The sequence below is a fragment of the Alosa pseudoharengus genome, unplaced genomic scaffold, assembly GCF_046254945.1.
Source record: "Alosa pseudoharengus isolate Yale_2024_CS ecotype anadromous, Long Island Sound unplaced genomic scaffold, YU_APseudo_1.1 YU_APseudo_1.1_scf_24, whole genome shotgun sequence".
Lineage (NCBI taxonomy): Eukaryota > Metazoa > Chordata > Actinopteri > Clupeiformes > Clupeidae > Alosa > Alosa pseudoharengus.
In genome coordinates, this window is record NW_027468689.1 from 6,921,953 (window position 1) to 6,941,723 (window position 19,771).

Consider the following 19,771-nt stretch of genomic DNA (forward strand, 5'->3'; position numbering starts at 1 on the left):
GACAGGAAACAGTCCAACGGTCAAGCTCCCGAGTCCCTCTGGTCCCGCTCACCTTCTCGGGTGCCCTCCCACTCTGCTGGCTCTTCCTCACTAGCTGGAGTTCTCTCCTTGGTAATCTTTATGTCCTCCTTCTCCCGGTGCCGTCCCCGAGATGAGTCGCGCTGCTTCTGCTAACACACACACACACACACACACACACACACAAGAGTGAGGTCAAGTCAGCGAGTCTGATCCACACACACGAAAGGTCTTTGTCCCCACTAGCTTGTCTGGGAGTTTGCCAGAAAAACAAATGAAAGCACAGAAGACATCATATGTCTCATAAAGACAAAGTTTAAAATAATCAATGGTGTGACTGATGTTGACTAGTCACAGCTTACGATCTGTATCGTTTCACAGTAGATAACACCACGCCTTCTCTGAGGTATGATAACCTATCTATAATACAGTCACACATGTAGATTCAGCATCATACTAAATTAACAGTAGCAATGAGAAATGCAGACGAGATGGCGTGCTTGCGGGTGATGTAGGCTAGAGATGGCGTGTGTGTTCATGGGGGTTATATGGGTGATGTGCCTACTCTGGTTGTGGGTGATGTATGAGGGGTATATGGGTTAAAGGTTGTGTGCCTACTCTGGTTGTGGGTGATGTACTCTGGTTGTGGGTGATGTATGAGGGGTATATGGGTTAAAGGTCATGTGCCTACTCTGGTTGTGGGTGATGTACTCTGGTTGTGGGTGATGTATGAGGGGTATATGGGTTAAAGGTCGTGTGCCTACTCTGGTTGTGGGTGATGTACTCTGGTTGTGGGTGATGTATGAGGGGTATATGGGTTAAAGGTCATGTGCCTACTCTGGTTGTGGGTGATGTACGAGGGGTATATGGGTTAAAGGTCATGTGCCTACTCTGGTTGTGGGTGATGTAGGCTCTTCTGGGTCTCTTTTCTGGGCATCTGCTTCAGCATCCTGTCTCTTATTCCTCATCCTCTCCCGGAGATCCCCTGTGGGCCTCTCTGCTGACCTGCAGTGACGGAGAAAAGGGCGTTAAAGAGTACAGCGGCACCACATACACGCAAACATTGCATTGCATATGTCACAAGGTCGGTTCGTTCGCCGCTCACGGGCCTCGAACCCGCCACCTAGACACACACACACACCGGCATGGGAGACGAACGCTCTAACCACTGAGCTAAAAGCCCAGGCTTCCAACTCAGCGGTTAGAAGCGTTCTTAAGGTTAGGGCTGTGATGATTTACACGGGCAACTAGCACGCTAGCTCAGTCTGCCTCCATTACACATACACGCCACATCTACATTTAGTTTGGAGATCAAAGGATAAAAGGCAATGGTGTGTTTGTACGTGTGTGTTAGTCCAATCTGCACGTGCCTTACCTGCTAAACGTTCCAGAAAAGCCTTTGCCCCTTGGCTGAGTTCCATGTGTATAGCGACAAGTATTGCCGTAACTGCAGTTCCCAGTCTTTAACCAATTTCTACAGTGTGTCTGAAAGAAATTCATATTTCAAGAACATGTTTAAGAGTTGATCAGTCTGGCCAGATTGGGCTTCCTACAACACACAAACTGATGTGTGAAAAAGAAAAGATCTGTATATTGGTTGGCAGTATGTTACATCGTAACACCAAACACACACTTACCATACACCTTCCTCTCTTCCCTCCTCTACCTCGTTATACTATACTGACTAGACCATACATGGGCAACATACGGCCCGCGGGCCACATCCGGCCCGTGGGCTTTCCCTGACCGGCCCGCGTAAGGTCCGTGAAAGAACAAATAGTCAAGAGCCTAGCATAGAGACAATGCACGTAAATCAATATCGTTGCTTTTATTTTGAAAGCGACTGCTATTTGTACGCCCATACATTTGTGCGTGGATGCATACGATGTAAACACCCTCACTGAATTGTGCTGGTGAATAGAATTTATGCTTCTGCGTCGACACAATGCAGTTGCCTTTAAGTCGGCGTAAACCTTTCAAAGTTTTATGTCTGCGTCGCTCACCACCGCAAAGGTTGTCAGAACGAACTCCTGCTGTTTGTTGGCGATACGAAGTGTTAATTTCAAAACGTTACTGGCAGATAGATAGTTTACATTCGGATAACCCCGTCATTGTAACCAAAATATGTCTGAGTTTATTTGCAAAGCTTATGTTAGCGAACTAGTATGATGCTACTACCCACAGGTTGCTTAAAGCAGCCGGCTCAACACACAGGGCGAGTTGACCAATCACAGTTTTGTGCAGAAAGTTAAAGCAAAAACATAGCCTACATTTTTAAAATAGTTTTCTTTGTGCATGTTGACTAACTAATGACAGCCTAGCCTACTATTGTCTGCTCCACATTTTCATAGTCTAATTCTGCATAGAGTTAATTTAATGATGGTAATGATTTAATGATGAAATATTGCTGAGTGTTGATGAAATGGTGGCACAGGCCTATGGTTGTACTGACTCCTTCACATTTTCATGGCCTAGCCTAATTATATAGATATTGTAGTACTTTTTATATCAGTCTTTGAAAACTGAAAAAAAAAAATGTCAATGTCAAAAAATCATTTTCAAGAATGAGGATTAAATACTGGACATAGACTATTGCTGTTTTTCCTTTGTCTCCCTCACATTTTCATCTGTTCTTACGAGTAGTAAACAAAACCATATGATTTACTTAATGTTATACAAGAACAGAATAGAATTGGACAGAATTGAGTTCAGACTTGATTGTATTTTGGGTCCGGCCCTCGTCAACAGTCCCAGTTTGTCATGTGGCCCCTTGGGGAAATTAGTTGCCCACCCCTGGACTAGACTAATACTAATACTATAATTACTCCTACCTAAGGTCACCACTGCACTGTAGCTTAAATGTTACTTCTCATTCTGTAAGTCGCTTAGGATAAAGGCGTCTGCTAACTGAATAACTGTAATGTACATCTGTCTGAAAGGTGTCTCACCTCCGCAGCATTCCCTCCGGTACTGGGGCCGAGTCTCTCAAAAACACTGGGCCTTCGAGAGGGTGTGGTGCTTGTACTGCTGTCAGATATGGTCTTCGAATTCTCCACTGTTACCTTCCGCCTGATCTTGGACATTCTGCAGAGCTAAGACAAAAGGTTGAGAGTGTAAGTGTGTATCTCCATCAATTCACACCATCTGTGTTTGCAGACACAATGCAAAGGCCTAATCTCCGAGGAATTAATGGTGCCGACACGCCCGGGTACAACCGAGTTGTAATTTATGTCTGTAATGTCTGTTTAAAGTTAGTCTATGGGTTGGCTTGTTAGCTAACATTAGTTAGCAAAACAATGACGCTGCAGCACAAACAAGTGAAGCAGAGCAATGTTAACGTTAAGGTACCAGAGGCTAACATTAGTTAGCTGCAGCTACTACAACGTTAGTTACCTACGCATGGAAATGGCTAGCTAGCCCAGCTAGTCGAGAGATTGCTTAACATGTAGTATGTGCACAGTTGAAATAATCTCTCGACATCTGCATGCAATTTGAACATGATTTGCATTATTTGGTGCGGACAGCCATTTCTGGAAAAGATACATGCGGGTCAGTGTTTGTTAACGTTAGCCATTCTTGCTAAAGGACTGCATGACTATCGTCGCTCATTTTCCATGGTTGTATTTGAACCATGTTCTTACCCAAATTATTAATCAGGCGTCGTGTCCAGTTTCACAGACTATGGAGAGATCTCTCTTCTATAATTACAAGTTAAAATCTTGCCTTTTGATCACCGGGGTTACCCGACCCGCCTTCATGTTGTTAGCGATAGGGTGCTAAGCACTTTGCCAGCTAACTTTCAGGCCATAGAAATACGTATAGTTTGAGGCTAGATGAATTACCGAAATGCACCATGGGAAACTGGAGGTGTAGTGTGAGGCGGCCGCGTGTGTTGTAAAAAAAGACCTACTTCTGCAGAATCCACGATATGCCATGCATTAATATTTACATATAGGCTAAGTAATATGTTACTTATTGTTTTATTTCCATTAGGCTGTTGATTAATTTGACATTGTTTATTGATATTCTCCTTAATGTAGTCTTACCATGAATGGACATTATTGTTTATTATTGCTTTTTTCCCCCTCATTTTTATTGTTTATTTCGCTATTGATTGAATTGACATTGTTTACTATTGCTATTCTCATTATAGTCTGACCAACATTTCAATTTGATCCCTGTTAAATTTAAGTATTATATTGTTTTGTATTTGTATGTCGCTTTGGACAAAAGAGTATCCATGTAAACCGTGGTTGCAATGGACAAATGACAGTGGGTGAACTGAACTCATAAATGGATGAACTGACAATGATTTTATGGTGCATTTATTGATTTATTTGGATATGAATGTAAACACATTTCAAAATAAACAGAAAATCACATACATTACTAAATGACAATAGCACTAAGGCCTATATCTCCATGTGAACATAAGCTCATTGTATTCTTTTGATAACCTTGAGAGAAATACTCTTCAATGCCAAGAGCGCTTCTTTGCATGCATTGGCGATGAGATTCGGTGGCAGGAGGAATCCATACCTGCCGCGGTCCTGCAGTTCAAAAGTGAAAGAGTAGTTGATCCCAAGGTTATAAGCCCAGTCATCGGATCCTCCTGGAGCCAAATCTATAAAGTGACATGGAGGGTCATGTTCAAAATAGTAGCGCTCTTAGTTGTCACACAGAAAGGTATGGACACAGACATATACAACTATGCTTTATTGGCTGCTAGATATAGGTTGTAAAATGGTGTTCATGGGGGAAGAATTTAACTTCTTCCATCGGGAGAGTGGTTTGTTGCAGTATTAAATCTTTAAAGGAACCATTATGTAAGAAATGTATTTCAATTAATCATAAAATGGCCCTGCTATGCCACTAGACATTAAGAAATCATGTTCATTTCAAATACTTATATGACTGACAACAGAATCTTGAATTTCCCCTGGGGATCAATAAAGTATCTATCTATCTATCTAACAGTAGTCCGGCCAGGATATTGTCCATGGAGGTATTATTTATAACAGAGTGACTAAGTCCCGCCCTCCATACAAATGAATGGTGGAGGCTAGGCTAGTAAATCCGGCCAATTCATAGTCAACGCCATCTTGAACACTGGGGTTCGGATCCAGCGCCAGTCGGCTCTGACCATGCGCCAAGTTACAAAGCTGGAAATGACGCATGGACCAACGTCGATTTTTATTGGATATTCTGTAAAAAGAGAGTCGTCCTCCAGTAAGAGGGTGGCGATAATGCACATAAAGTCCTTGCCTCATAACAAGAAGAAGAAAAAGTTGCTCGGGAACGCGCATGGAGTCCGAGTGGAGTCGCCCTGAAGCGCAACTTAATTTCATTGGATAACACAGCGGCTCTAACTAAGAGCGGTTTGCCTGCTGTCCTGCTGCAAATATGCATTCGAACATGACGTGAAATATCCGTAGTCGAACTATAAATAAACCATTCGGTTTTTAGTGCCAAGTGTAGCGCATTTTTACAGTCTATGATTAGTTTGTTTTTTATTTTATTGTTTGCCATCTCATAGCGGGTGCTCTAAACGTATTCTAGCGTTGGCCCATGACCAAATCAAGCCAATAATAGCCAGTAGCCACAATAATGACTGGAGCCAGAGTCTTCAATAGCTACCCTGTTTTGAAAATAATATTGAAGATATTCAATATTATTAAAGATAGTATTGAAGAAAACGCACAGAACGGTCTGCCTGAGCGGACAATTACGTCCCCAACTCATCTAAAATGTGGTGTCTTTACTTTGAGTTGTAGGCTACACCGCAGATGGTAAAGTAACGGTTAAAGAGAATGTTGTCTGCGGACTCAGCAAAAAACAGTTTACTTACGCATCCACGACATCCAATCTTCGCGCTCACCTGTGGAGTTACCATCCAAATGAGGCAGCGGTGTCAGAGGCACAGTAGACGGCCAGAGCATCGCCAGGCGTCCAACATCGTATGATTGCATACTTTCCGTAAATCCTACATTATGTCCGGGGTCTGCTATTTACTTAGGCTGCAAAGCACAGGTATTTATTTGAGGTAGGCTTATTCGAGGCAGACCTTTATTTCTTACATTGTACGTTATTGTGAGACATGTGTTTTGTTTGGAGCGGCATACCAGGCTATCAAACGCAGACGATTTTCGGTTTTGGTATGGGATTTAATTTACTTTTTGACTTTTATTACATAGTTAAATGTTGAGACTGATGGGCATTTAAATCTAGAGGGTATTTGATGATCACTGTAAAGCTTCGTGTAGTTGAAAACATTTTGGAATTTCCAGCTGTTTATTGCGAGACAAGGCCTTTCCTTCATTCATTGAACGTGCGCTGTGCTCTAATGGAAACCTTATTGCATGAAGTAGCCTAAATTGAGTTTTTTTTTTAAATTATGCATTGTTTACTTTTTATTAAATTCGTAGGCTGAAATGCCTCGCGGCAATAATTGTGTTTAAATGTAGTAGCCTAGTGCTTCAGCCTCTGGCAAGCTCCAAAGGGGGCGGCTATAGGTTGAGAGCAACGTGTTGAAGACCCATGGTGTAACGAGACAAGGTCTTTATGCCGCTGTTGTGTAATTTATTGTCTTTAATCATGTTTAGGCTATGTTTGTTCGGGACAAACAACAACGAAACAAGATCAATACAATTTAATTTATTTGTTTATTTGTCATATGATGGATAAACAACCATAATATGCACGTCTTCTCATAGGATCCTCAAGAAATACGCACTGAATAACGTTTGGCTGTAGCCGCCGGATAGGTACCCGCCCACCAACATGTACGCGCATGAGAGCTCGTGCCCAACACGGATTTTCGTGCATGGAGCTGGTTCCAAATGCTCCATGCAGCGCCATATTTGAAAATGGCGTATGCTAACATGCCGAAGCTAATCTGCACGCTCTTGACCCCCTGATATTGTCATTTAAAAAAAGTGAAGTTACAGCCCTCAACTGATGTTGATGTTGTCATGTTGTGTTTTGGCCTGATGCGCCACCCTCCACCTATCTACTAATCACAAAGTCAGTAGTGTTTCGGCATCCGGGTTGCCAGTTCTGCCAGTCAGAGGGGAGGGGGAGGGGATACACCGCTCTACAGTAATTTGAAAGTGATTGCAGTCCCAGTTTTGGCCACAATCTTACATACGGTTCCTTTAAGCTTTTTCATGCCCACAAGAGAATTTCTGGTGTGTACCAGAAACATTTGTGCAAAGTTGTGCAAAACTTTCTGGTATGAACTGATATTTTGCCCCATTTCTGAGGGGCTCCGAGGCTCAAATGGAAACTACTTACATATGGTTTTTGATCCAGGGCCAATTTTGTAATGGCTCCTGTAATACCTCTGGATGTCATTGGCAGCGTCCTGTGCCATTTCATTCTGCATGAGTACACAAGAATACTTTCATCAATCTCTGCAAAACAAATTAAAATCTGTCTTTGTCCGCTTAAAATTCTGTTTCACCAACACTCATCAAACAGCACTCAACAAATAGGACAGTGGCAAGAAACAAATCTTGCGTTTTTAGATTTTGTACTGAAAAAAAAAAAAGGTTTCACTGACTAGCTCATCGTGGTTGGCAGCCAGCTCGTGTGCACAGGAGTAGGGGAAGAGCAGCATCTGGGAGTAGGAATGGATGGAGACGTAAAGCTTCACTGTGGCCTTGTGGCTACGCAGGAAGTTGGCCACAGCTTGAGCCTCGGGCTCAGACTCTGGGTACTGCCCACAGTATGTGTCATCACAGGGGTTGCTGCTGGCCCCTGATGCTGTTTCAGAGAAGGAGAGTGATGTTCAGGTGTCAGTGTTTAAGAGTACTGTAGGCTATAACATCTCACACCTGTAGACAAAGGCATATCTATTTAATTCGTTTTTCACTGATCCCTAAAAGCACAGAAACACCAAATTCATTCACATTTACCGTAGTCCTAAACTTAGGCCTATGATGCTGATATTGGAAAAGAATGCAGTTCGTCTGTACTTACTGCACCAGTTTGCATCAAAATTGCGGTTTAGATCAACTCCAACACAGACACCGTTTGGATGAATGGACCGGTTCTTTCTCCACATACGTTTCTTGTGTAAAGTATAAAGAAGTAACTTTAAATGTAACATAAAACAGTTTTGCGTATAGAAACTGTAGATTAAACAAAGCTAAACAAGGCTTTGAGTTGCCAGTATATGAGATATGACTTACAGTAGTCCAAGTGTATCTATATCCATCTGGATTCATCACTGGCAGAACATAGATGTCCGTGGCGTCCATCATTTCCGTAATCTCACGGTTTAAACCATAATAATTTATGCACTACCAGGAAGAATGTGAAATGATGTCAGATATATTAACATAGGTACACAGTCAGACGTGTCCTGTATAGGTATCACATTATTTGTGGAAGTTATCAAGGCAAGGGGTGCTAACATTGTCCACAAACCACAGGCAGAATGCTGGAGAGATCCACTCCCTTGCATGGATCCCACAATCTATCCACATAGCTTTCTTTGGTGTATTACTTGCTCTGCCAGATAGCTAGTAGGTTAGGAATACAGAAACTATTATTATTGATATGAATATTCCATAAATAACCCCCAGACCCATTAAACATGAAAGTATACACTCCATAAAAGTGAAGTTCTCACCTTCAGGACATAGAGTGGCCGTTTTTCAAACGATGACCCAATGAGGAGCACCTTCACCATATTTGCATGATCCGTTGCTGTCTTGTTGACCCAGTGGTAAATCTGGCAACACAAAAGACCACAATCAAAAATTAGCTACACTTGCAAGTTAGTAACCCATCGTTGCTGAAACACAAAATAAATTCTTACCTCTTCCAAGTTATGGTAACGTTCATAGAATGATGTCGCTTTCAATCGTGGGTCTTTGGTATCATTTTTGGTCTGAATCTCAATGAGTTGCTCTGTGTCTTCCAACATGACTCTATAAACACAAAATGTGGAGTTTGAGGCACTTGAAAAGGAATCGAATTGGAAGACACTCATATGAATAAATATGAGGTCCTCCATATCTCACCTGTGGGTGAATTGGTTGCTTTCGAGCTGTGCTGTTACATCAAGCACACTCTCTTCAGGGACGTATAGATGCACCTCTGTGTTTGCAGTGATGTGAATTGGCGAGGCTGGCTGCCATAGTACTGTCTGAGGATGAGACCAAGGTAACTCAATTATCTGTAACCTGCTGTACAACACATTTTGGGTATGTTTTTTTTTTTAGATGAATAAACTTTAGAAACATTCACCCTTATGCCAATGATGTTCATAGAAACACACACACATACACACACACACACATTAAATATTTACTGTGTACTGTATATGATGTCTTTCCTTAAGTAAGATCTTGCCATACCTCAAATTGAGATGATATATTTCTGAGGATATCCACCTGCTCTGGTGTTAATGCAGTGATTGAGAGAACTTTACCACTGAACACCACATAATAAGAAATAAGAATAACATTTTCATTTTTATATTTCATTTTCATATTCAAGTAAATAACACATTTGATAAAACTATGCATAATAGTTTGATATCACTAATGGCTTTCATGTATGATAGACATAAACCATGCTAGTTGTATGTCAACAAAGGTACATCAACAGGCAACGTGACCACATGTTAATGAAAGTGTAGCCCTATCTGTTCTGTAAGATGGTTTTGCTAGGAGGGTACTGAAAGGATTAAATGTAAAATGATTAGGTGCCTGTGTCATACACTTGGATAATTGGATAAGAAGTCATCCACAATTTTAAATACTTAACTAAAATACTACTTTACTATCAGTAGGTGCAATACATGGTCAATCATTTCTATAACAAATGTTAAACAGATGATAACATCCTTTGTAAGGAAAACAACTTACTTTTCAGCGGCACTTTGACATTTTTCAGGAAATTTGTCTAGGCTTAGCACAAAAACTATCAGTAGCTGGAGCTTCATTTTTATCTGTCTGAAAACTAAAAGACTTCTTTCAAACTAGTTCAACGGGCAGGAGTAGGCTAAAGGGGGCAAGAGAGCGGTATTGATTTTTGAGTTGTTTGTTCCCTGGTTTAACTTTTAACAAAACAGATTCTGAATTCTGTTCATCTCTACCATTCTATCTGGTTTATTTAAAGACAAATGTTAATATTTACTGTTCAGCCTCTGTATATCAATGTTAAGTTTTCTCTTATACATTTGCACACAACACAAGAATAGCCCTCCAAAGGCCTTCTCTTATCTAGATGTTACACCCACGTCGATAGGTGGCAGTATACGGATTAGTGAAGGATAATGACATCAGCAGAGTCCGTTTACTTCTCTGACATCAGCGTAACACACTTCCGGGTTGTGGAAAATGTTGTGTTGTCAACAAGATGTCAGGCCACGATCACTTGACTCTCTGCCTCTGTGATTTAATCAGGTAATGAATGAAAGATATTATATATGTATTGACAGCGGTAGGGCACACAGATAGAAACGGAAATCCGAGTCACGGTTAACAACCCCATGCAGGACTCGGCATCCCTTATGGAGAGCTTAGCTTCTAGTTAGCTGACTCGCGAATCCAGTCAATACTTGTAACTTTTATCAGAATATGAATGGTAATGTGTATACAATTGCTTATTCTACCACGGGTGTAAAGTTTAACTGTAAAGCAAGGCACCTAACCCCTCACTGCTCCCCGAGCGCCGCTGTTGTTGCAGGCAAAGTTTAACCTAGCGACGATACTAATTTATATGTCAGTTTGCAGTATGCCAACGTCAGCTAAGCCTGGGTGTGAGCTGGAACAACATGATGTTTTTAAAGTGGTCATGTTGTCACCTTTTGTGTGATGGAACAAGTTTTGAAGCAGAGATTTTGTCTAGAACTTTGATTTAAGCCATCTTACTCTGTACAGTGCAGTGTCCAGAATGCATTTCCTAGACGTTTTGTCTTGGTTTATCAAGGCAGTCAGTAGTGATATTGTGTGGTGTGGTGTGATGTGATTCGTAGAAATAGCTCTTGTTTGTTTTTGACATTGTGTAGACATTGTGTAAACATTGAGTTGTTGTAATAGTGTCTTTTCCCCTTCATACAGGTTACTATGGTCGTTGGTGCTGCCATGCGTGTACCTGTGCGTGGTGTTAACGAGTGGGCTCTTCCTGCTCATCCTGGGGGTGCGAGCATGGCTTCAGATGAACCGGAAGGCCAGGCGGGCTCGAGACCCGGCTCCCGCCGTGGCTTTCTTTCACCCCTACTGTAACGCTGGAGGTGGAGGGGAGAGGGTCCTGTGGTGTGCCCTCAGAGCACTACAGAACCGGTGAGGAACCCCAGAGTGAAGCTCGAAGCACTATAAACATGCTGATTTTCTTAATAATATCACAGTGTAATCGTTGGCTCCCAATGTCAACTCTCAACCACACTTTTGGGGCAGCCGTGGCCTGCCTACTGGTTAGCGCTTCGAACTTATAACCGGAGGGTTGCCGATTCGAACCCTGACCAGTAGGCACGGCTGAAGTGCCCTTGAGCAAGGCACCTAACCCCTCACTGCTCCCCGAGCGCCGCTGTTGTTGCAGGCAGCTCACTGCGCCGGGATTAGTGTGTGCGTCACCTCACTGTGTGTTCACTGTGTGCTGAGTGTGTTTCACTAATTCACGGATTGGGATAAATGCAGAGACCAAATTTCCCTCACGGGATCAAAAGAGTATATATACTTATACTTCTACTTTCTCACTCAGGTATCCTGATGTGCAGTTTGTGGTTTACACTGGAGACCAGGGCGTGACTGGAGAGCAGATCTTGGCCGGCGCTCGGCGGCGTTTCAACATCGCCCTGCCGCGGCCGGTCCAGTTTGTGTTCCTGCGGCACCGTCAGCTGGTGGAGGCCAGCCTGTACCCCCACTTCACGCTGCTGGGTCAAAGCGTGGGCTCCATCTTCCTGGGCTGGGAGGCGCTCTACGAGTTCACGCCGGACCTCTACATCGACTCCATGGGCTACGCCTTCACCCTGCCCATCTTCCGCTACCTGGGCGGCTGTCGGGTGGGCAGCTATGTCCACTACCCCACTATCAGCACAGACATGCTGTCCGTAGTGCGGGAGAGGAACCCTCGGTAAGATGGGGATAAGGAGGGGACTCTAATGTGCAACACAACTGTAATTTGTGTATGTAGGATTAAGCTAGACATTCATAGGCTCAACATTTGATCATATCATATTCTCAAGTCAGTGGCCTCTATCTGATAATACTGATTGTTGTGTATCCTACAATTATCAGATTACCACTGCAATGTAGCAAGATGTTGTATTTTTTCAGCTTCAACAATGCAGATATGTTTTTTTTGTGTTTTATTATTATTATTATTATTTATTATTATTATTTATTATTATAGGCTCAACATTTGTTTGTATCATTGTATCCTGTCAGTGACCTCTATCTGATTATACTCACTGTTGTGTTCATCCTACAGTTATCATAAAACCATAGCAGTGTAGCAAGATGTTTACACAGTTTGGTCAGCACTTTGGTCAACTGCCGTTGAGTATAAAAGTGCTACGTAAATAAATGGACATTGCCATTGACTGTTGTGTTTTGTCTCAGCTTCAACAATGCGGATTATATCAGCAGCAACCCACTGCTGAGCGCCATCAAGGTGATCTACTACTGCGCCTTCGCACTGCTGTACGGCCTGGCCGGCTCCTGTAGTGACGTGGTCATGGTCAACTCCACCTGGACGCTCGGCCACATCCTAGCGCTGTGGCGGGCGCCAAACCGCACCAGCGTGGTCTACCCGCCCTGCGACGTCCAGTCCTTCCTCGGCGCTCCGCTGGAGGACGAGCAGGAGGCCGGCAAAGAGGGAGCCGAAGACCGCAAGTGTCACTCCGTCGTGTCGGTGGGGCAGTTCCGGCCCGAGAAGGACCACCGGCTCCAGATCCGGGCGTTTCGGAAGCTCCTGGAGCGCCGAGCGGGGAAGCCGGGGGGTCGGGAGGCGGTGAAGCTGGTGCTGGTGGGGGGATGCCGTAACCAGGACGACGAGGAGCGGGTGCTGATGCTGCGGGGTCTCTGCCAGGAGCTGGGTGTGGCCGACAGGGTGGACTTCAAACTCAACATTCCCTTCGAAGACCTGAAGAAAGAGCTCACCGAGGCCACAGTCGGCCTGCACACCATGTGGAACGAACACTTTGGCATCGGTAAGGAAGGAGAACACGCTCCTTCTTTTCAACAGATAACACTGAATTCAACTCCCTCTTTTCAACAGATAACACTGAATTCAACTCCCTCTTTTCAACAGATAACACTGAATTCTATTGAACTTAACTCATACTCTTGGCACTTCTTTGCCAATTTCATTTTTAATATGGCTCTGAATTTAGGGGTCAGACTGTGGTCTACAGTCTACTAAATCGGTGTTGTTAAATTGTTAAATCTGTGTCAAAATGTCTTATTTGTTATCGTAAACCGCTGTTACTATCTAATGTTATTGACTTTTTGTAACAGTCGTCTGAATATGGGTAATGATGAATATGGTCTGTGTTTTTCACTGAGCCATAAGATGCAGTGGCTGTAGTCCCCTGACTCACTGACCGCCTGACTTGGCTGTAGTCCCCTGACTGACCGCGTGACTTGGCTGTAGTCCCCTGACTGACCGCCTGACTTCTGTATTTTCCGCTCCAGGTGTGGTGGAGTGCATGGCTGCAGGAACGGTCATTCTGGCCCACAAGTCTGGCGGCCCGAAGCTGGACATCGTGGTCCCGTACGAGGGCGGGCAGACGGGATTCCTGGCGGACGACGAGGACGGCTACGCCGACGCCATGGAGCGGATCCTCTCTCTGACCGCGGCGGAGCGCATGGAGATTCGCCGCCGAGCCCGCCAATCCGTCGCCCGCTTCTCCGATCAGGAGTTCGAGGCGTCCTTCCTAGCGGCCATGGAACCGCTGATGGGCACGCTGGAGCGGTGAGTGGACAGCAGATGGACGAAGAGAGAGTGTGGACTGATTTCTGGACAGACGAGGGAGCAGATGTGGCCCCAGGGGTGTGTGGGTGAACGGATGCATGCGCCCATGCGGATATGCAGATATGCGTACACTACCTACCCTTCTGTCCTACAGTATAGATCTCCAGTGGGACTCACGCTTGCTTGGCCTGATGTTCACACACACACACACACACACACACACACACACACACACACACACACACACACACACACACACACACACACACACACACACACACACACACACACACACACACACACACACACACACACACACACACACACACACACACACACACCACTGCATTCCATCCCTGAGCTCTCACACACACACACACTAAGTCCTGGCAGTAAGACATGGACGGCAGACTGATATGTTGCTTAGTGTAATCTAATACTTCACACACACCATGTGTTGGATTAAGTTTAGCTTTTCCTGAGTTTTCTAGGTTTGGATGCTGGTACTGAGTTTTACTTGGGGTAAGAGAAACTTTCCTGGAGTAATAGTCAGACTGCGCCATCTAGTGGCTGGGAGTGGGTGCAGGGTTGCCTCCAGTGGCGCCAGAGTGGAGCTGAGCGTGTGGACATCAGACTGAAGAGTCTCACTGTTTTGTCTGTCATCTTGTCTGACAGGGAAGCTACACCAGGCACATAACTGAAGCGTTCTGTTCGCGATGCGTAAAATCCATTTTAGAAGACTGGTCTATTTTTTTCAAACGTACGCACCACTGTCACATCTGGTGTAGCTACTTCCATAGATTACAGTGGAAGCGAACGGAACGCTTCAGTTACGTGCCTGGTGTAGCTTAGCACTTAGTCAATGTTTTATGATGTGTTCAAACCCCTAATATGGTTGCCCTGCCCAGTGTTTTGTTTGTATTGCATCACCGTGTCCTACTGCATTCCCCCCAAACCATCAATTCCAGTCTCTGGTAGTTTTATTCAATCTTTGACCAACTGTCATTTCAGTTAGGTGAACTAGTGATTTGATCATTTTTGTTTGTTTTGATAAATGGAATCTCATTTCTTGCTTTGTTACAATTCTGTCAGTGCTCAAGACAGTTTGGCTTTATGTGCGTGTCAACTAGGAATGTGGATATGCTTTCTTGAAATGATGATCCAAATGAATGTATTTCCAAAATAAATTATTTCACAATAGCAGTGTTGTTTTGTTCTTTGTGAAGAATTTTGTTCTTGCTTTTCTAGCCTGGGGCATGTTTCCATTAGGCTTAAGAAGTAACTCTAAAATGAGCAACAATTCCTCTCCGTTTACAAAGACTTCCAGCACTTCCTGTAAATCATATGAAAAACACATGAACATTTGATCCTCATCAGTGTATTATTCCGGATATATTCAAACCACATTCTACAAACATTGCGAGCCCTATGTGAGTAGGGATTTGTAACCGTCTTCTTTCACTGATTGGGTGTTCATCAGTAAAAAACTCCTGGTTTGGATTCATGTGAGGGAGGCAGAGCACACAAACATCCCTCCAGCTGTCATTGGCATGCGCCATGGGTTACGGAGGATAAGTGTGTGTGTGAGTGCAGTTAAGGACAGAGGAGTTTGTGCTCTGACCACCACTGAAGGGCTGCCAAGTTGAACAGGTCACTGTACCGGGAAAAGAAGTAGGGGGGGAAGAGCAGAGCAGAGAGGTATTTAAGAAACCAAGACTTTGGAAGCTCGTACTGTCAAACTGCGAGCAAGATGAAAGTGGCGGCTGTTTCGCTGGTGCTGATCCTGAGTCTGGGGGCCTCAGGTGAGTGAACGCGGGCGCACGCCGCTGATTCAGAACACACGGTAAACATCGGCTCTGGCTTTCAGGACTAACAGTGAATACTATCTGGCTTCAAATGTCATTCCAGAGTGCAGAGTGCAGTTTTGTGTATGTTTGTAATGGATGATGACACTCTGATAATATGTTTCTGTATATACAACGGCACATATATTTGTAGTGGTTTATGCTTTCAAGACTAGCTGCTCTAAGTTTGTCAGAGATGTAGCCTGAAGTGTACAGAAGTGTCCAGTTGATGTAATGTTTCATCTTGGCTTCCCCCTACAGCCTTCCCACTACTGCAGTGGGACTTGGCCCCGCAGGCTGATAAGGCCATCCAGATGTCTCTGGACCAGGTCAACTCTCAGTATGGGAGAGATCGTCTCTTCAGGCTGACCAAAGGCTCTGTCAAGAGGGTGAGAACACCTCGTTAAAATGTCTTCTTTTTTGTTCCCACCTGGACCGTATAAAATAACAGCTTATCAAAGACTTGCATATACATATATGTATTCCTCATATAACAAACATAATTTGTTTGTTTACAGGTGGTTCCTTTGGGGATGAACACACACGACCTGATGATGAATTTTGCCGTGAGGGAGACGGACTGTCTGAAGACCTCTGGGGCGGATCCTCTGAACTGCAATTTCCGTCGAGGCTTCTTTGTGGTATGATTCCTCTCAACCTTAACCCTCCACATGCTCACACCTCCTTAAGGTTTCTGTAGCTACAGCTGTAGACAGTGGCGGTGACTGACCGCCAGTGAGAGTATTTCCTTGCTATCCAGATGTCTGTCCTTGTTTCGTTCCACATTCCTTCAGACACATAACTGCTATAGTTCAAAATGAATGTGAAAGTAAACTTTGTTCATTTAGCCAGTCTCAACTTACTGTAAGTGCCTTTACCATAGCCCTCCTGTAAATGGGAGAGGGGGAAAAAAAGTCAAAAGCACAAAAATATAAACATGTCTCTTTGGGACAGTGTGACTGTCTTTGGACCAATGTACAATGGAAGAGATGTTGACCAATACAAGTTCAATGAGTTCACAGCTGGACTGCTGTCAGAAACAGTGGGTGGGAGCTCTGACTGTAGACAGAATGTTCAGTTCAATGGGCGCTAGAGAGGTTGAGGAGCTGCCAGATTAATGACGCAACCCAGCTCAGCCAGAGGACACTGCGTGAGATGGCCTCTTCTACTGCAGTCTTTGACTTTGACCAATCCGACCAATAACTGCATTTATACAACAGCAACACATTGCATTTATATAGCCCTTTTCAGGACACTTCAAGCGCTTCACAGTTAAAGGGGAACCTCACTAACCACCATGTTTTGATATTACCATTTTGTGCTGCATAATTATTCTGCAGCCATTATAGTGGTACAGCCACTATCGTGATGCATTTAGACCAGGTTTAACTGCTCCACGCCCAGAAAATATTTCCAACATGTTTAGTATTATTCTGACATGTATGTCATGTTATAAATAGTCATGAAGTGGTCTGATGTGGTCCAATGTGTCAGATTAGAGACTGAACTTTTACAATCATGAGACTTTTTGGGTGTAAATTGTATATAAAATCATTGTTTTTTAGAATATTTAGGCAAACCTACCAAATATTTATCACTATTGGTGAATGCTTTAAATGTCTTCAGCAACCACAAACTACTGGTGACACAATGGAACATTCAATCTTCTGGGCAGTCGCTTTGGCTCCTCCTCTGTGTTGTTTGTCTGTTTGTTTCCATAGTTACTGAAACATAATCAAAACAGAAATCTCTTTCCTGGTGCTGGACGCTCCCTCGCCTCATCTGTTACCCACTCCCTCCTTCCCTGTCTCTCTATCCTGTCTCAGGCGGAAGCATCCTGCTACTCCCGCGTGCGTGTGTCTGCTGAGAGTTCTAAGCTCGTTGGCCTCAGGTGCAGCCAAGCTGACAGCTCTAGCTCTGAATCCAGCGAAGAGGTGGGACAGAGAGATAGGTTCTAAAGAGAAAGATACAGCCAATTATCTGCACTACAACATTACAGACAGAAGTATTGGGACGTCGGCCATTACACCCACAAGAACTTCAGTGGCAACCACATCTCGTTTCTAGTCCATCCCACATCTCAGTGGGCCAGGAACCGAATGTGACAATGTCTTTATGAACTTTGCTTTGTGCGCTAAGACATAGTCATGCTGAAACCGAAAAGGGCTTCCCCGAACTGTTCCCAAAAAGATGGAAGCACGTAATTGTCCAAAATGTCTTGGTATACTGAAGCATAAGATTCCCCTTCACTTTACCAAGCCTAACCCCTAAAGAAAACAACCAATATGCCATTATCTCTTCACCAGCATGACTGTACACAGTACACAAAGTGAGGTCCTAAAGCCATGTGTATGTGATTTTGGGAAGAACTTGACTGGCTTGCAGAGAACAGGGTTCTCTACATCATCAAGCACCTTTGGGATGAACCACAAGAGAGATTACGAGCCAGGCCTTCTCGTCCAACTCTGACACGTGTCTGACCTCAAAAATACTCTTCTGAATGAATGGACAAAAACTTCCAGACACTCTAAAAGAGTGTGGGGTGGGGGAGGGCGCTTTATAATGGCATGTCATTTAAGTTCCTGGGTGTAATTGGCAGGCGCCCCAATCCCAATAAAGTGTGTGAGTGTATCTATCTACAGAGACAGTTATTATCTAACAAAAATGTATATGCGAGAAAGTGAATAAGGTGCTTGAATAAAGCAGGGCTTCATTATGTATATTCTTTCTGTGCTTTCTAATTGCTTCTCATTGTTTTCTGGCAGATGATGATGGGGAGAATTTGGGTCTACAACCCGTTTGCTCCAAGAGGTAAGTCCGTCTGAATTTAAGTATAAGTATATATACTCTTTTGATCCCGTGAGTGAAACACACTCAGCACACAGAGAGGTGAAGCACACACTAATCCCGGTGCAGTGAGCTGCCTGCAACAACAGCGGCGCTCGGGGAGCAGTGAGGGGTTAGGTGCCTTGCTCAAGGGCACTTCAGCCGTGCCTACTGGTCGGGGCTCGAACCGGCAACCCTCCGGTCCGAAGTCCGAAGCGCTAACCAGTAGGCCACGGCTACCCCTTCATTGGATTGAATTTTGGCATGCTTAAGCGAACTCCTGGAGTATGCTGCCCTAGGCTGATGGAGTCAGGCCTGCCTGGCTCAGAGCATTGTGAATAGCCCAAGACTGCAGGGACAGTGTGCTTCAAACACCTGGCAACTGCCCTCAGCTCCAACACATCTGATCATGTGAAATGTGTAACAGTCACTGTATCCCATAAAAGCACAACATGTCCACACAGTAAATCTGTTCTCTCATGCTTCAATATGTGAAGTTAGTGTGTGTGTGTGTGTTTGTCCACACAGTAAACAAGTGTTATCTCGTGCGTCAATATGTGAAGTGTTGATATATTTTACTTTTTTTTTTTATTGCTTCAGAGCCTGTGACCCCTCCGGTTGTTGACCTTCCCACTGCCGCGCCCTTCCCTGCCGATACGTTCAGAGAGAGGAATCCCGCTCGAGGGGACAACTTCAACAACCACCTGTTTCAGTAGTTCAGAAAAGGAACAGATCATCAGCAATCACCTGTAATGATGGACCTGGAGACTTCCATCCTGTAGTTTAGTCCCAGTTTCTAGTAAAGCCGCACAATTCAGCTTTACAATAACCCACAGTATGGCTCACTGAATCCAGGGGGGGTATTTAGTGACAAACCTGGGTAAGTTACCTCAAAGTAAGTGGTAAACCTCCTAATAGAAGAGCTGTATGGCTTCATTCTCCTAACACAAAAATGTCATAGGGCTCTTGTTGTAGGAAGTTTACCACTTACTTTGAGTTAACATGCCCAGATTAGTAACTAAACCACGTACTTGGAATACCCCCCAGGTGCACACAGTATTATATATATGATGAAGCACTGGTGCTGTACAGCACAGGTAAATGTAAACATGTCATTTTTATTCTCTTCACTTAAATAAATACCATAATACTCT

The 19,771-nt window shown here is 44.0% G+C and overlaps 4 protein-coding genes across 9 annotated transcripts in view; 2 read left to right on the forward strand and 2 right to left on the reverse strand.

The window, feature by feature from the left end:
• Positions 1 to 3,999, reverse strand: part of zc3h13 (zinc finger CCCH-type containing 13) — a 19,664-nt gene extending 15,665 nt beyond the window's left edge. For 2 of the 6 annotated variants that reach the window (XM_076302956.1, XM_076302954.1), the window contains exons 1-5: positions 3,660 to 3,998; positions 2,967 to 3,110; positions 1,394 to 1,503; positions 909 to 1,023; positions 53 to 170 (exon numbers count right to left, since the gene is read on the reverse strand). In XM_076302956.1, the coding sequence (XP_076159071.1) occupies positions 53 to 170; positions 909 to 1,023; positions 1,394 to 1,503; positions 2,967 to 3,101 (478 nt within the window). In that variant the 5' untranslated portion in view covers positions 3,102 to 3,110; positions 3,660 to 3,998. Of the gene's footprint in view, positions 1 to 52; positions 171 to 583; positions 596 to 908; positions 1,024 to 1,393; positions 1,504 to 2,966; positions 3,111 to 3,659 lie in introns of those variants that run through there. The other 4 variants (XM_076302955.1, XM_076302957.1, XM_076302958.1 and 1 more) reach the window with 4 other exon arrangements.
• Positions 4,000 to 4,454: 455 nt separating this feature from the next.
• cpb2 (carboxypeptidase B2 (plasma)) lies at positions 4,455 to 10,341 on the reverse strand. The gene is made up of 10 exons (XM_076302438.1): positions 10,331 to 10,341; positions 9,384 to 9,459; positions 9,048 to 9,172; positions 8,843 to 8,954; positions 8,654 to 8,755; positions 8,482 to 8,543; positions 7,999 to 8,039; positions 7,580 to 7,782; positions 7,312 to 7,396; positions 4,455 to 4,642 (listed from the first exon to the last, which is right to left on the reverse strand). The coding sequence occupies exons 1-10, from the start codon at positions 10,339 to 10,341 to the stop codon at positions 4,455 to 4,457; spliced, it is 1,005 nt and encodes a 334-aa protein (XP_076158553.1).
• An 18-nt stretch (positions 10,342 to 10,359) lies between these two features.
• Positions 10,360 to 15,147, forward strand: alg11 (ALG11 alpha-1,2-mannosyltransferase). Its single transcript, XM_076302961.1, has 5 exons — positions 10,360 to 10,436; positions 11,094 to 11,315; positions 11,734 to 12,105; positions 12,594 to 13,183; positions 13,668 to 15,147. The coding sequence occupies exons 1-5, from the start codon at positions 10,390 to 10,392 to the stop codon at positions 13,949 to 13,951; spliced, it is 1,515 nt and encodes a 504-aa protein (XP_076159076.1). The 5' UTR covers positions 10,360 to 10,389; the 3' UTR covers positions 13,952 to 15,147.
• Positions 15,148 to 15,532: 385 nt separating this feature from the next.
• On the forward strand, positions 15,533 to 19,770 carry spp2 (secreted phosphoprotein 2). Its single transcript, XM_076302968.1, has 6 exons — positions 15,533 to 15,749; positions 16,053 to 16,180; positions 16,310 to 16,432; positions 17,618 to 17,725; positions 18,557 to 18,602; positions 19,218 to 19,770. The coding sequence occupies exons 1-6, from the start codon at positions 15,698 to 15,700 to the stop codon at positions 19,331 to 19,333; spliced, it is 573 nt and encodes a 190-aa protein (XP_076159083.1). The 5' UTR covers positions 15,533 to 15,697; the 3' UTR covers positions 19,334 to 19,770.
• The last annotated feature ends 1 nt before the right edge of the window (position 19,771 follows it).